This window comes from Pyxicephalus adspersus, chromosome 11, assembly GCF_032062135.1.
Source record: "Pyxicephalus adspersus chromosome 11, UCB_Pads_2.0, whole genome shotgun sequence".
Lineage (NCBI taxonomy): Eukaryota > Metazoa > Chordata > Amphibia > Anura > Pyxicephalidae > Pyxicephalus > Pyxicephalus adspersus.
The window spans coordinates 23965994-23982405 of NC_092868.1; the positions used below are offsets into that span (position 1 = coordinate 23965994).

General features: G+C 39.3%; 1 protein-coding gene across 4 annotated transcripts in view; it reads right to left on the reverse strand.

Annotated features, from left to right (window-relative positions):
- The window catches only part of FUZ (fuzzy planar cell polarity protein), a 34491-nt gene extending 27353 nt beyond the window's left edge, over positions 1-7138 (reverse strand). The window contains exons 1-3 of one of the 4 annotated variants that reach the window (XM_072425465.1): positions 6961-7138; positions 5271-5392; positions 93-177 (exon numbers count right to left, since the gene is read on the reverse strand). In XM_072425465.1, coding sequence (XP_072281566.1) covers positions 93-177; positions 5271-5392; positions 6961-7047 — 294 coding nt within the window. In that variant the 5' untranslated portion in view covers positions 7048-7138. Of the gene's footprint in view, positions 1-92; positions 178-3082; positions 3197-5270; positions 5393-6960 lie in introns of those variants that run through there. The other 3 variants (XM_072425464.1, XM_072425467.1, XM_072425466.1) reach the window with 3 other exon arrangements.
- Between the last annotated feature and the right edge of the window lie 9274 nt (positions 7139-16412).

A 16412-nucleotide genomic window follows, 5' to 3' on the forward strand; every position in this document is an offset into this window, starting at 1 on the left:
CTGTCACATCAGTGAATCACCAACGTTTGATGTTATTGTTTCTCACAATTTAGGCTAAAAGAAATATATCTAGGCAGTATAGTTTCACTTACCATGGTGCTAAATACATTCTCCAAAAGTCTGTTTAATGAGTGGTCACTGGCATTACTATCACATGACATCACTATTAGGTTGATGCTGCAAAAGAAAGAATATGATTTGATAAATGTATAAAAGGTATAAAAAGGTATAACAAGAAATTATTACAGTAGAAAGATCAGGTGACATGCCAAATATGTGGCTCTATAACATAAAGAATCAACCATAGAATCATAAGCACCATGCCCTTGCAAACAGTTATTAGCACTGCTAAATTAGAAAAAAGCACTAGCAATACTCAGTATGTGTATGGCTAGTCTTTGCCCATTTGCCCACTTAGGCATGGTGCAGTAAATGCAGTGTGAAGTAGACCTGTCAACCTTTTTGGAACAAAAAATGCTGCTAAATATAGGTGATCCAAGCTTTCTGCTCGTTTCTTGTTTAATATTGCTGTTAGTTTAATAACAAAACACAAACTTTCACAAATTTAAATCTAGGTACCACGTACAGTCTGAACACCAACCAATTCCCTATGCAATGAGAATAATCTTTTTAGTCAGTCAGCCTATATGCCCTTGAGTATATTGGCCTTGCTTTCCTATATACAGTCATTTTATTCAGTTTAATGAGATCTTTTTTCTTAGACAGGTGTTACCAGAACATTCAAAGAAAAAAGAAAAAATAAATCTCTGTGACTTAATATTCTAGTGGTTTAAGTTGACTTCAGCACCTCTCAAGCCCTATGTCATCAATATGTTTCAGTATTATGTAGAAAAATCTCATAGGATTGGCACTGAAAGATAGAAAATAAAGTAGCAAGTCTTTTACAGATTACTTTGCAGTGGCTTTATAGCATCAATCATATGCTACTGAAACACACTGAAGGCTCTCTAACACTCCTCAAAGTTTTGGTTAAGCAGCAGAACTGCCACCTTCAAAGCTAAAGTCAAGGAAAATTTCTCTATTTCAGTTGTCATTTGGAAATCAGAATGTCATTTGCCAAGATTTTTTGGGTGAAATCAGTAATACTCATACAGCCAGTGGCTGTAGTCCCATCTCCAGCTCAGTCTACAGATTTGTGTTTGAAGTGCAGTAGGGCCCATAGGGAAATAGGTGGGTCTTTAAAATTGACTAGAGCAGGGTTATGCAGTAGCTGATGTTTATGAGTTGAATGGTGAATATTTAGCAGTGGTTACATAAACATACATCTCTGTTAAAATCCATCACATCCTCCTGAGTAAGAGCTCTCCACTCAGCATGGAGCATAGGGTTTGCCAATTGAACAGTAATAAATCTGATTCAGCAGGGGGCGTGTTGGACCTCTGGAGAAAGACTACTGCTTTCCAACAAAGAGCAAGGATTCTTTGACACATTGATAGGCTTGTCAGGCCTGCCTGTGTGCAGGATCCGCATTCTTGTACTTTTATTAAAAATAAAAATATTTTTTATTGCAACCAAAGGAAATACAATAAACAGAATATTATAAACAGTTGTCAGGAGATAAGGTTACAAAATTCAGCTTAACACCAATGAGAAATATATAACATAAAGTGATTATAGACAGGTAACATTTTTGAACTATACCATTTGCTCATAGGAAAATACAATTGCCCTTTCTAGGGTTGCGGTAATATTTTCAAATTTTTATATACATAAAACAAAATAAAGAAGGAAAAAAATTGTACATATAAAGTATAATATATACCGTATTTTTCGCCGTATAAGACGCTCCGGAATATAAGACGCACCCAATTTTAAAGGAGGAAAATCTAGAAAAAAAAAGATTCTGAAAGAATATTCCCCTTCTGATCACTCATGTGCCATTCATACCAGTATTCCCCTTCTGATCACTCATGTGCCATTCAAATTCCCTTTCTGATCACTCTGTGTCAATCAAATTCCCGTTCTGATCACTCTGTGTCAATCAAATTCCCCTTCTGATCACTCTGTGTCAATCAAATTCCCGTTCTGATCACTCTGTGTCAATCAAATTCCCCTTCTGATCACTCTGTGTCAATCAAATTCCCCTTCTGATCACTCTGTGCTTTTTTTCCACTGTACGGCAGTTAGGACAGGGAACAGCAGGGGGCGCTGTGCCGGCTTCTTTCACTGCAGCCAGGAGGAGACACGCGCTGCCAGAGAGGAGAAGAGACACGCTCCATGCAGCCAGCGAGGAGAAGAGACACACGCAGGATCGGGTATCGGGTGAGTATCTTAGTTTAATTATTTTATAACACATTTGTCGTATAGGACGCACCAACGTTTCCCCCCCTGTTTTGGGGAAGAAAAAGTGCGTCTTATATGGCAAAAAATACGGTACATCCTCCAAACCAATAAAGAAATTATTGTAACGTTAAAGATTAAAAAACGAAAAGGAAAAAGTTAGGGTTGTTAAAACAGGGAAAGGAGTAGGGGTGGGGGTAAAATATCTGAAGGGTGCTCCTGGGTTGTGATATTAAAAACTATGGTTACGAGGTCCAGAATAATTAGGTCCAGATTAAGTAGTAAATTGCCAAGCAATACTCCTCTGAATATTTTGTACACAGTACATTTCTGTGTACATGTACAAAATGAAGCTACCAGATCTTCCATTTCCATAATATGATTCACACGATATAACCAATGTTCTACAGTAGGAGGAGTGGTCTGTGTATACATGCTTTGGCACCATTAGTAAATGATGCAGAAAACATTTTTTTTTATCTCTTTCTACACATGGTGGTTTCATGAAGGAGGACTAGGTGCAGGGTTATCTGTAATACTTATATCAGTTAGTTTTTTACATAATTTCTGCCACTTTCGACCAGAACAAGGAAAGTTCTGGACAGCTCAAAAATATACAGTGTAAGGTATCCAATTCTTTTTGACAACACCAGCAGGTTTGTGGATAAATTCTACACAGTAGTACAGGGGTCCTGTACCAATGTATAAGAATTTTGTAGTTAGTTTCCTGATATCTAATTGCTTATGGAAGCTCTGTGGCCAAAACGAAAAAGAAGTTCACCTTGTTCTTGTGAAAATTCTGCCTGAAGCTCTCTTCCATTTTGCAAGACATAGTGAGGTGGATGAGTGCAGCTTCAAAATTAAGTTGTATGCACCTGACATCGTTCCCCATATTGGATCTGAAGAACGACAAATTACATCTAGTGAAGACAATGAACATTGACAATGCAAGGGAGGGGATAAAGAACTCAGGAAAGTGACAGGCTGACCACTTCCTGATGTGTCAATTGTTTGAAAAAAGGGTCTGAAAGACCTGGTGGAAAATAAGGGTGAATAACTTTTGGGGACATAGGAGAGGGGTAAGCCTGTAGTTTAAAGGTAGTGTAATAATTTCTGGTCACTTTGAAGGGTAGTGCCTATAAGCGGGTACTGTCACATTTTGGGGGAGCCCAAAATTCAGTGTGTCCAGATTTTGTCAGCCAATGATATTGGAGTCATCTAAAGCCACCTATTGTTTTAAATGTTTATGTTTACACCAATCCATCAGTCTAGCCAGATGCCATGCAATATGATAGTCAGGAAATGCAATCCCTCCCTTTTGACTTGAGTAATGAAATGAGAGTCATATTTCTGCAGTGTAGATTTGATGGAGTATATCCAAATAGGATTGCTCCAGAGAAGCCAAGTGGGTAACTTGTTGAGATGTAGCAGATACCAATTTAGTGACTTTTGTATCAGTGGAGGCGAGTCGCTGTTGGAGGTGTTCAAGGTTCCTCCGGAAAGTTCTATAAATGATGCTAAGGTATCTATGTCACCCTTGATGGGGAGAGCACCTAGAAAAGCACAGGTCTGGTATGAGCTGGTTGTCCTGTCAAGGAGAAAAAACATCCCCTTGAAAAAGCTGTGGTGTGACCACAGGAGAAGATCCAAGGTGCAGGAGGGATCAGTCACTGTGTGAGCTGCCTGTCTCTGTATTGCTGCATGTTGGGTAGAGGAGGCTGCAGCACGAGAGGACACCATCTTTCAGGTCAAAACCTGAAAGAATAGGGTGAGGTCAGATCTTCTGACTGGGTTGGGTTTAGGAAGACTGTGGCATGCAGAAAAATAACTCTAGGGATCTGCACACATGTTTGTGTGCACCTCAAGTTTATTTAGCTGATTTAAAACTAAAAGTTTATTGAGGCTACAAGTTTAAACAGGCATTTAGAAAGCTTATAAAATGCAGAAGTAGCTCAACTGTGTAATTGAAAATTTCAAGTTTGTCTGTAGTTTTTAGAAATTAGGATTGCAATTCCAGGACCTACAAATACTTCCATCCACATTTATGTGAAAGAAGGACTCATGTCAACTAGATAATAAAGTAATCTGACAAGGAATTTGTATTTTTGTGCAGCTAACTTTGTGAATTACACATCTGAACATTGCTTAGAATTTAGCTAGAAATATCCCCTGGTATTCACCTAAATAGCTACAGTACAAAGCAAACAAATACTCATATGTATTAGAATATTTGCGCAAATACATGCTTTAAAGAGGAACTAAACTCAAAAGTCACCCAAAAACAAAAAAAAAAATACACCTACCTTACTGCGCATGTGTGTTATTGGCAATTTTTTTCCTTTTTGACAAAAGGGCTGCTTCTGTGTATTCCTGAATGGACTGATGAATTATTCTTCGTCCAGCGCAGCACCAAAGCCCTGTGTTTAGTGTGCAACGACACCAACAGCACTTTCAAGCGGTCAAATCTCAAGGGGCATTTCGATGCCAAGCACACGCACGCGTACAGAGACTACACTGTGAATGAGCGGAAGACTGAGGCTGCTTGCTTGCAGTCATGGTTGGAAAAAAACTTTTTCCTTGGAAACCTTGTTTCTTCTGGCCTAGTGTGCCTTCTCGACCTCCTAAAATGGCCTAGTAGTCCAAAAAGTTTTCCAACCCCTGGCCTAGGCTATGGAGAACTAAGGGACGGTGCTGCACCCTTTTTATTTGCACTTAAAAAAAACAAACAGAAATTTTATCTTACATAAAAGGGTCTACCCTTTTATGTAAGTGAAAAATTGTGAGTTTAAGTGCGCTTTAAGGCTGTGCATGTGCAAACAGTAAAGAACACAAACCAATCACTCCTTTTCAAGGCCTGTATATACATAGCCTTAAGAATTCTTTTCCAAGAACAGAAGAATAACTAGAAAGATGAAAACAATGGAACACAAGACACACTACAAGTAATGTTTCTATGACCTGCAACTCACCTCTCATGGAAGGTTCTCCACAGCACTCTGCTGTTTTCTGTACGTGTAGAAGTTAGCAAGACATCTTGGTTATTTGCAAACATGTGGACTCCATTCAGTGATCCAATTACAGAAAAAGTCAGCTGGAAAGCAAATAAATATGCAAAGCAGGATCAGATGTAAACTTCCTACACCACTAGATCAGCTGACTTATACACTCCCCTTCTTCATTATTCAACACACAAGCCTTAGTATCAAACCGATGATGAAACACATTATTATTACACATAGCATGCTAGAGTTTGGGCAAAAACAATAAATATTAAAAAATGTGCATTTTCTTCATTAGTACAAGTGAAACTGACAACTAGTGGGTCTCTTAGGGCCAACTCACTAAATGTCCAACTGCCATTTAAATGGGGACCTTCTCAACTTTCAGTGATATTGTTTGAATATTTGCTACTAACACAAAAATCTAAAACCATAACCTGTCACACTGCTTTGTGACAAGTTTTATTCTAGGTGTACAAACCCTGTATCCTATTCCATTACAAAACATACAAAAAATGTGCAGAGAGGTCAGCAGCTTTTTTCCATACATCAGAAATGGGTTACTGACCTGATCAGCCTATGCAGACATCCCACCCCCATCAAACAGCAATAATGTGCATCCTTGCTAACAAAACAGGGTCAGGTTCTTCTTTTCAAGACTTTGGTGATCTAAAAGAGAATTTGGGTAGGTAGCAGAGACCATATTTCTTCCCCAGACACCTTGACTGTAATAAAATACCCACCGAGAGATGATAGTGGGAGGGTAACAGTATTAAAGCTACTCTCTGAGCAGCAAAAGGCTCAAAGGATTAAGGTTCCTAGGGCAAGGTGGGATTTAAGGACCTCCTGTAAATGTCCCATAGAATGTTAGGATTTAGGTATCCCCCTGTGAAGTCTCTTGGTACATGCTGGAATTTAGAAATCCCCTGTGAAGTCACCCAGTGCATGCTGGGATTTAGGGATCCCCTGTGACGTCTCCCAGTACATGCTGGGATTTAGGGATCCCCCGTGAATTCTCCCAGTACATGCTGGGATTTAGGGATCCCCCACAAAGTCACCCAGTACATGCTGAGATTTAGGGATCCCCCGTGAAGTCTCCCAGTACATGCTGGGATTTAGGGATCCCCCACGAAGTCACCCAGTACATGCTGGGATTTAGGGATCCCCTGTGAAGACACCCAGTACATGCTGGGATTTAGGGATCCCCCGTGAATTCTCCTAGTACATGCTGGAATGTAAAGATTCCCTATAATGTGTACCCGCAGAGTATGCTGGGATTTCAGGCACCTTTGAGGATGACCCCAGGGCATGATGAAATTTGAGGATCTCTTGCGGATGATCCCCTTGGATTGCCTAGGACATGCTGGGATTTAGGTGATCTGTGAAGAATATTACAGGGCATACTAGGATTTGTACCTCCTTTAAGAAGATCCCAGGCATGATGGCATTTGGTGATCTGGTAGGGAATATTACAAGACATGTTGGGAATTTATGCTACTCTGTGGGGGCTCCTAAAGCATATTGGGATATAAGACTTCCCACAAAGCTGCAAAAGATCCCCTGCTGAGAATATTAAAACGTGCTGACATTTGAGGCCAGCAATGAATTCTGGTATTTGTAAACCCTGAATAGCTGTAACTGTGCATGATGTGCAAATTACCTGCCTGCTGCTTCTTTTGCTGCGGCAGTACAGTGGTACCCCGCTGCTGGCCGTCAGGCACAGGAGGAACACAGACGACCCCTCCATTCCTCTCACATCTTCTCTTCTCCTCACCTATCCAACATACAATATTCAGCTGCCATTTTGCACTCAGTGCACGCCGGGAAAAGACGCCAGCGCTGCAAGAAACCGTAGCTTGGCAACAAAAGGGGGCGTGAAAATGGCGTCGTCAGACAGTGGCTGGAGGAACCTGCATCAAGTGTCCACACGAGGGCGCCAAGAAACTGGTCCCTCCCCCTGAAGATATTGAAATGGTAGGTGCCTGTATCGCAGTGCTGTATAAATAGCAGCCTAGGTTTGTGCTAGTGTATTGCAGTATGAGGACTGCAGACATGGCAGAGGGAGGGGGGGTGGTATTTGAAAAAAGAAACACTGATAGACGCGAAAATCTACATGTTTTGAATATTGATGGCAATTCTTGGTAATGCTAGCTAGGTACAATTAGAGATTTGTATGACTGTACCCTGAATACAAATACTGAGTTACTGCATTGCTTTAAAATCCAGTATATATATAAACAATTACAAAACTGCAACCTTATATGTGGTGGATTTAGACATTCAGCACATGGTTCCATCACATTGTTGAGTTTGCACACATGTATTATGCACTATGTGCACTTGAATAGGGGGGAAACATGCAAAACAGAGAAAAACTTAACCAGCTTGTTTTATGCACTACAATGTAGTGTGGTGTGCTGCAGCATGGATGTGTTAGGGTCAGGGCTGTGGAGTTATTAATATTAAAGAGGATTTATATAGCGCCAACATATTACACAGCACTGTACATTCATTTTTTCACCACCTTTAACTCCCAAGTACACAATAATTGCTTCTGATTCCGCTCCAGGGCAGTTAGGGTGCCATTCACTTCCAAGACACAGCACGTACCTGGCTTGTAGGAAAAATGACCTACATTTTCTGTCAAAGCATATCTAAACCCAAAGAAATGACCAGGAGGTAAAGGTTTCTGTCAGGAAGAACACACAGAGTCTCTACTTATGGTGGTCTTTTGTTTACACTGAACAGCACCTGCACCATGCAGTGTAGAGACTGGCTCTATATGTGGTACCTTTACAAATGGTCCTAGACACCAGGGGGCTATTGTGTAAAGGAGTTACCTCATCAGTGGCTGTCCAATGGTTAAAGTTTACCTAAACTCAGAATTTTCACTTTAAATAAAAAGGTAGAAAACCCTTTTATTTAAGGTAAAATTTTTGTTTGGGTTTTCTTTAAGTGCAACAACCTTTTTAAAAAAAAAAAGATGGTGCAGCACCCCCCCCCCCCCCTTTTAGTTTTTGATCGCCTAGGCGATCAAGAATGAATGGGAGCACAGAGCCCCCCAGGATACCTATGTCACACATCTCGGGAGGCTCTTGGATGCTCCTTGGTCAGGAGCCTTTTCATCAATAGAGAAAAAAAGTTTTTTCCCAATCTACGTAACCCGATCTCAGGCCTGCACAGTATGAGATCAGGCGACATAGGAGGAAGAACGCAGAAGATAGGAGAAAATGTCAGCGCCTGGCGCTCCCCCTGCGCATGGCCGAAGACGGATATGGGGACAACTCAGGACCCGATGAAAGAAACCTCCCAACCAACCCCCCCCCCCCTCCCCCTTCACCCAACAAACTCAGCAACAAGGTCTGTCACCAGGTCTGCATACAACTTCCATCTCCAAGTACTGCAGAGGATCAAGTGGCAGCAAACTGAGATATGTATAAAATGTCTTGCACATGATTTTTTTTTTTTTTTTTAATTGTTAATAGGTGGGAAGGATTGGAGTATTTCTGATTTTGCCTAGATATAAGATTAACAGGGAACTTCTACCTTCCCTTTTATTCCACTTAACTTAAAAGGTGCAGTTTTCTTTATACCAAACATACTTAGATGCCCATGAAATCACTACTTTATTGTTTATCCCATGCTGCCATCTCTATTCTGGGAGCCAACTTTTACTCTGATGTTTACAGCTGCCTCCTTAGGAGCTGTTGTAAACTGTTCACAGCAGCCATTCTAAACTAGAGTTCCGTGGAACCCTAAGGTCTTGACCTGTGGATGACGGGGCTCCTATTTGGTGGTAAATGCATAGTTCTTGAGCCAATACCACTTTTCAATGCTAGCAGCATAGCATCAAGGATAATCCTATCTTTCTTAGGATGGCATTCAGACCAGAATATGACAACTGAGATAATTTCATCTGTCTTTATAGTCGCACTCAGTCTACCACTTTAAAGGGAATTTTTTTCTGCTCACCACAAAATTAAGTGGCATTTACACTGACACCCAATAAATTTGTTTTAGCAGGGGTTCTCCAAAACCTGAAAATAATTTAAAGGGTTCATCTTGCTTAATAAAGTTGAAAAATGCTGGTTTACACAATGTTTTGAAGCTTCCTTGGATGTGTGACATGGGAAAAGGTGAAAGGGCTAAATTTAGTAGAAGGTTCACTGTGAATTTCAAACAATTTTAAAAACATTTAGCATAACAACATTTATGGCACGTTAGGAAGACCCTTTCTAGAACTTTTGGAACACCTTCCACACAATTTTTTTTAGAGGAACGTAAAAACAAAAGCCTACTGAATTTTTCAGGAGCATCTAAAACACATTTTGAGTGCTCTGTACAATTTAGGTATTTTGCAAAGTTCCAAATTGCTTCCAATGTCTACCAATTGTTGCTAACATGACTAAAAACAATACACACTGTGGCAAATTGACACAAATGCATTCCGAATGTTCTGTTTGTACTAGAGTTTTTAGGTTTTATTACAGGAAAAACATTGAGAAGGTGTTTTGAAAATCTCAATATGGTGAAGGGAGCAGTAAAAAGCTCTGAAGATGGCAGGGTCTCTCCATCATCCCTTGGCATTGAAAAGCAGAGCCTGTTGCCTTTTTCTGTCATTCACATTTGTAAACAAGCATATTGTTTAGAAGGATTTGGTAAAATTGACAAAAAAATTGACAGTTGAGTATCATAACAATGCTGTTTGGCCTGTTTATGATGTGTATAAGTAGCACATTAGAAATAGCTAAAGACACAAATTATAAAGGTAACATTTTGTGTAACTTCTATCAGAATGGCTTATTTCACTTTAAATCCTCACCATACCGAAGCCAGTCCCAAACCAAACTATATCTAAAGCAAAACCTAGCCTTTATCGAAATTATGCCTAGATTCAGGTAAAATTGTTAAAGTTTGAAATTAAAGTTCAATCAAAACAACTGCTTCTATTACACATACACTGTGAGTTTCATTTTAGGCAGCTTACATATCATACAATCATCTGTCATCCTATTTATTTTATAATATGACTAAAAGGCAGATTAGTAAGAATAACTTGTACCGTAAGATCACTGCATTTGCTTTTATGCTGAAATTGTATCCGTTCACAATTAATTGGCTGTCTGATCAAGTGAATAGAGAGAACAAAGACTGAACTAAACTATTCATTTCTAGAACAGGCTGAAAAAGTAATGTTATCAGAAAATGAAAAAGAATGACCCACAAGTCAGAGCACATACTCAGCTCTGTGTAATTGCCATTAATTGTTTTTTTTTTTTTTTTTGATAGAACATTCTGAGTATTATATTTGGGTTGCTTGTGGCATTCAGTGTTCTAGTGTTATACTTAATACTGAGTCTTTTACCAGCATGATTGTGTACTGTTTTTGGAGTTTAAGGGGAACCCATCATGACATTTTACCCTAATAAGAGCAGGAGGTTAGTAGCTGTTTGCAAGTATATTTCTTAATATACTTATTTCCATGCATTCAGAGAGCCTATTCTTGGCAAATGCTGTATCCAAGACTCAAATTTCTTTTTTGCCTCACACCTATTGTCCAACAATTAATTGCAGCAGAAGTGTTAAACATACAATAGCGACATGACAGAATAACAGGTCATTCTCTTTGCCAATATGGAGGAGTGGAACTTTCCATCAGCTCCACCTGCAAACATTTGATTGAATTTCTTACTGTGGGGTCAGTGTGTGCTGAGCTTTCCCTCACAAGAAAGGTTCAAAAGAAGTCTTCATTCCCCCTATTTGAACAATGTCCCTCTTTTATATGCATCAAAAGTCAGAGAGTGTAAATTTCCTGAATAATTTGACTGTCCTAATTAGATAATAATATAGTATTTTAAGTTTCTATGGATTTGCCATAGAAAATACCAGGAACTGTACTTAAAAAAAATAATTCTAGCTGTCACAACTGTCCTCTGCTAGAGTCAAATTAGCAGAATAAAGGTAAAGCTCAAGTATGGTGCTACCATAAGCTTGAAGTAAAACCTGCATGTTTAAGGTTTAAGGTCCATTAATGCAAATTAATGGCGCATTATAACAGGATAAGTTACCAACAGTCATTTGTCAGTGTGTTTTGAAGTAATTTAGGAGAGCAGACACTATGTTCAAGGAATGTTAGTAGCTATACAGCGCTATACTGCACTGCATTAATGTGGATTGTAGTGTGATGAACTGCATATTCTTTTGTTCTTGTGATCGCAGTTCATAGACCCAACAGTCCCTTTTAGGACCACTTTTTTGTATTTGTCAGCCACAACTGTAAAAAAAAAAAACATCAGGAAGGCTTAAAGTGAGAGGTAGGGAAGAGATTCTTCATAGGTAGGTAGTAAGAGCCAAGCAGGTTTTGTAGGACATATCAATTATCAGGCTACACAATCTATTAATTGGGCATGTTTTTTATTTTAAAGTGTTAGACAAACCTTTTCACTTCTTTCTGAGCACAAAACAGCTTCTAATCTTGGTCTGCTTACCTAAAAAGTGCCATATTTCATGGTGGTGATAGGATCTTTTTTGATGATCAACTTGCCAAACTCAGATTCCTAAATAGAGGTGCACCAGCAGCAGCTGCCTCAAGACTTTTAATTTTAAATTTAGTGGACAGGCCTAGCTGCAGGTAGTAATCAGGTGGCATCTTAACCATTACATCAGTAACTACATATGGCCTATAGCTGATACGGATATTTTCAGGGTTGAGGATATCATGGACTATTATTTGTCTTGACCGGACCATCGGCTAGATGCTGAAGTTTTTAGTACTGTCCGGCAGCCAGCATGTGATCTAAAGGTTTTGTTACGGTAAGCAAAATCTACTGTCACCTGTGTTCCAGTCTTGGATTCCCAATTACTATGAAAGCCCAGCTTTTGATTCTACAGATTAAACCTTTAATTGTCACTTCCCCCCCCAATTGATACCTGCTACTATCAGCAGCAACTTCTGGCCCATTCTGTGAAATACAATGTTGCTGCCGCTGGACCTCAGCTGGTTGAATTTGACAAGGCAAAGTAACTCTATGTTGATCATGGCAACGTATACCTTGGAAAACCACAGGCAGGGAGGATTTCAAAGATCTTTGCTTGTCAAACTTTGTGTACTTCGCTCGGGCCTTGGCCAGGTTGATGCAGAAATCTAGTCAGCAAAAGGGAACAAGTTAGGATGGTAGTCATAGTGGAGAAGGACCAGTGGATGAGTGTTTGGACTTATGCTATGCAAATTCTGCCAGTGGTAGTAAAAAGGATCAACTGTGCTGCAAGGAGGTTGAAAAGAAACATATGTAATGCTCTGAGATTTGGTTTGTTCTCCTCATCTAACCAGTGGTTTGTGAGTGCTATGCTGAAGAAGTAGCAAGCCTGATCTGTTGATCATTATACAAATTGATTCAAATTTTAGAAACTAAGAATTCTGATCTATTGCCGTTGCCATGGGAAAATCAACTGGCATGAATTTGCCATGATGGAAAACCCACTGTGTCTTCTTAGAAAACCTGTCTGCAAGCACCAAAAAGTGTTAAGGCCCTACCCCCATAGATGGTCCACAATATCCATTGAAATATGTGCCTGTGGACTTTCAGGAGTGGACAAATCTTGCTGGTTTGTCCCTGCTTCTGACATAAATGTCACAGGTTTCCACAAATGTCCTTCAATCTTCTGCTAAGCCTGGGCACCTAAAAATGTGAAGCATACGTACGTTAAAAGCCAACATGAGTGAGTGGTCATGGGTAAACTTGAGCACCTCAAATAAATCAACAAATAATGACCAACCACCCAATTAGCACCTGGCCACATCCCTAATTCCATCCCTAAAGTAATAGAGACGCCACACACAGGTATGCTAAAGTGCAGCAGTAAGCTTTTAAGATGAATGGAGACTGGATGAGAAGAATAGCTGACTACAAAGGCAATGTATGGTGGGATTAAAAGCAAAAAATTGATTAAAAATTTGGATAATGGTGCTTACTAAGCTACTACTATCAAGGAACGGAAAAAAAGAGAGGATATATAATGGATTTGACTCTTAGTCCATATCATTGCGGTCCTTGCCTGCACTCACCCACCTAGGTGGGGCTTTTTGTGCCACAGGAATCAGATAATTCTGTCTCTCCTGAAGAAGCGGATTGAGTCCGTGAAATGCGTCAAAAATCACCAGGGTATGCCCCTTGGATTGGGTAACCCAGGCAGGAATATGTGATTATGTTTGTTGCACTTTTTTAATGAGTTCTAAGTGTTATGTTCTTAATGCTTTTTAATAAAAATATGTTTTTTTGATACACATGTGGAAATTGAATATGACTGGCCTATAGCTCATTGAGCAAACCCCTCAAAACCCCATTGTTAAACTTGAGCACCTGCCAACAGGTTTTCTGGGATAAAATTCTTGTCTTTGTGGCAATGAAAGACTTCCTTAAAAAACTAGCCTTTGTGGTGATGTTTGCAGGTGAAGCTCCTTTGAGGTTCACCAACAACTCAGGCTTCAGTGGAAGAAAATTATTTTTTATTCAAAACCAGTTTGGAGTGCTCAGTAGTGAAACCGAGTAGAGATGAGACAGGGCATCTGATCTTCCATTTTTAGGTCCAGGGTAATAGGTAATATTAAAAAGTTGAACTAAAAAAATAAGAAATATAATTGTGTCTATTGAGGCACTGCGCAAAGGTGTTATAGATTCTTGTTGTCAGTGAAGGTCAAACTTGAGTGGGTAGCTCCTGCACGTAAATAAAACCTTTCCACCAAGTTAGCCTTATTGGTAATGGGTAATATTAAAAAGTTGAACTAAAAAAAAAAAGAAATATAATTGTGTCTATTGAGGCACTGCGCAAAGGTGTTATAGATTCTTGTTGTCAGTGAAGGTCAAACTGGAGTGGGTAGCTCCTGCACGTAATTAAAACCTTTCCACCAAGTTAGCCTTATTGAAAAATAATTCCTTGTTCAACACATTTTAGTAAACCTCAGCTGGCTTTCACCACTGCTTCTAGATTTTTGGGACAGAACTGTCCCTACAGCAGAAAAGGAAGCATTCACCAGTAAGATAAATGCTGGGTCAGGTTAAACCTGGGTGAGTGGTTAAGTCAACTGGGAATTGAGGCACTCAAAGGCTGTTTGAGCAGCTTCCGAGCATCAAAAGTGAGCTGGCTTTTTGGTCAAATAAGTAGTCGTTTTAAAAAGTATAGTATTTATTAACATTAAGACAGATGGATAAAACAATGCATTAACAAAGAATTAGATGTAACAAAAGATACTTAGCTGCGGAAGTAAGTTGCATTCGGCCAAGGAGTCCCCCCAGTAATAATTGCTTGGCAGGTGATCAAAAATGTGTTGCATGCAGTGAGTTTTGGTTAAGACTCCAGATTAGGAGTGGAACTGCTTTTAAAATTACACAGGAACTGAGACAATAGGCAGTGCTAGACCAGTACTGACCGATGATCATTCCTTAATCAGAATTTGATCTTATAAGGATACCAGGTAAAGAATGAGTTGCATTCCTTTAGAATGACCTCATGAAAGATATACATATGCTAGTATATATTGGTAAAACATTATTGTTGGTGAGACATTATTGATTTTAAATCAAACTGTACTAACCCAACAATATACTATCCACTAAAATGCTCTGCCCCGAAACTGCACAGTGCCAGTTACAAAAACACTTTCTCTAATTTTTCCCGAGAAGACAAAAACATGCAGTTAATTGGCTTCCCTCCAAAAACTGACCTTGGACTGTAATAAAGACATATGACTATAGTAGGGACATTAGATTGTGAGCCCCTTTGAGGGACAGCTAGTGACTATGGATTTTGTAAAGCGCTGCGTAATATGTTGGCGCTATATAAATACTGCGTAATAATAATAATAAGACTGAATTGCCATCCAGACAGACATTAACAAATTTCACTTTACTGAAAACATTGTTAATGAAATGTTAGAAGGTTGCTGGGGCATTACACTATCTGACGAGCAATACTCAAAATGCCAAAAGCTAGATTAAAATAAGTTTTTTACTCACAAATGCAAAATGAATTCTAGGCTTGTCTGTGAGCATACTTTTACTTGTGGTACACCAAAGGATAATACAATAAAACAAAATGGTGGAGTAAGTAGGAAGAGAAGAAAAACAATAGAGAGACACCAGCATAACAACAGAACACAGTAACAATAATTCTATGCAGTGCCATCTTGTGGCCATTATAGGCTCATACAGTTAAAGCATAAATGTTGCATCTATTCCAACAATTTTCACAGTTCAATGTCTCTGGAAAAGTTCAGAAATGTCAGGAAAAGGGTACAGAATCTTAACTGTGACCTTTTTTGATTCCCTATAGTTGATGCAAGGACAAAAAGGTCCCATCATTCTTCTCCACAAAGACATTCTTAGCCTAGTGGGAGACGTGGAAGCAATTACAAATGAAATTAGTGCCCCAAAAATCAGAATAATAGGTGATCTTGGGTTTTATTGGGAGGTGGGATATCAGCTCCCTCTTATCAAAAACATCCAAAAAGTCAGAATATTTAGATCGCAGGTACTACAGTATACAGATCAGTGAAAGCAAACGTTGCTGAACAGTGAAAAGGAACACAATTCTGAGTGTGGTATACAAAAGTCAGGGTCATGCCCTGTTACGCCAGTCTATTGCAAGTTCATGAATTTTGAACCAGGACATTTCAAAGATGACAGGATAATAAAGTGACAGAAGAACATCAATCCACAGATATTCAAAGTATTTAATGTCCACTGTAAATCTTTAAATTTGAGGTGTCCTTATTAATGTGGATTTCTGAGGCAAAGGACCCATCTAACCATTTATGAGCAGAGGACATCACTTCAGTATGGTAGGGAATTGTGTGTGTGCTGCCTCCAGCAGTTAAAGTTCCCAAGCAATGTTTAGTCCATTGTTCTACTGCCATCTTATGGTCTATGTCTTTATTGCACTTATTGTTCTGTATGTGTCATCGCTTCTTTATGATGTCACTTCCTTCTTCTTCATTGTATGATCCTCCATGATTGTTACTAGTCACATGTGCTGAGGCTAGTAAGGAATATTCATTTTGACCAGAAAATACCTGTACATCTGTGAATACATGTTCATCTGTAAATGCAACAAAGA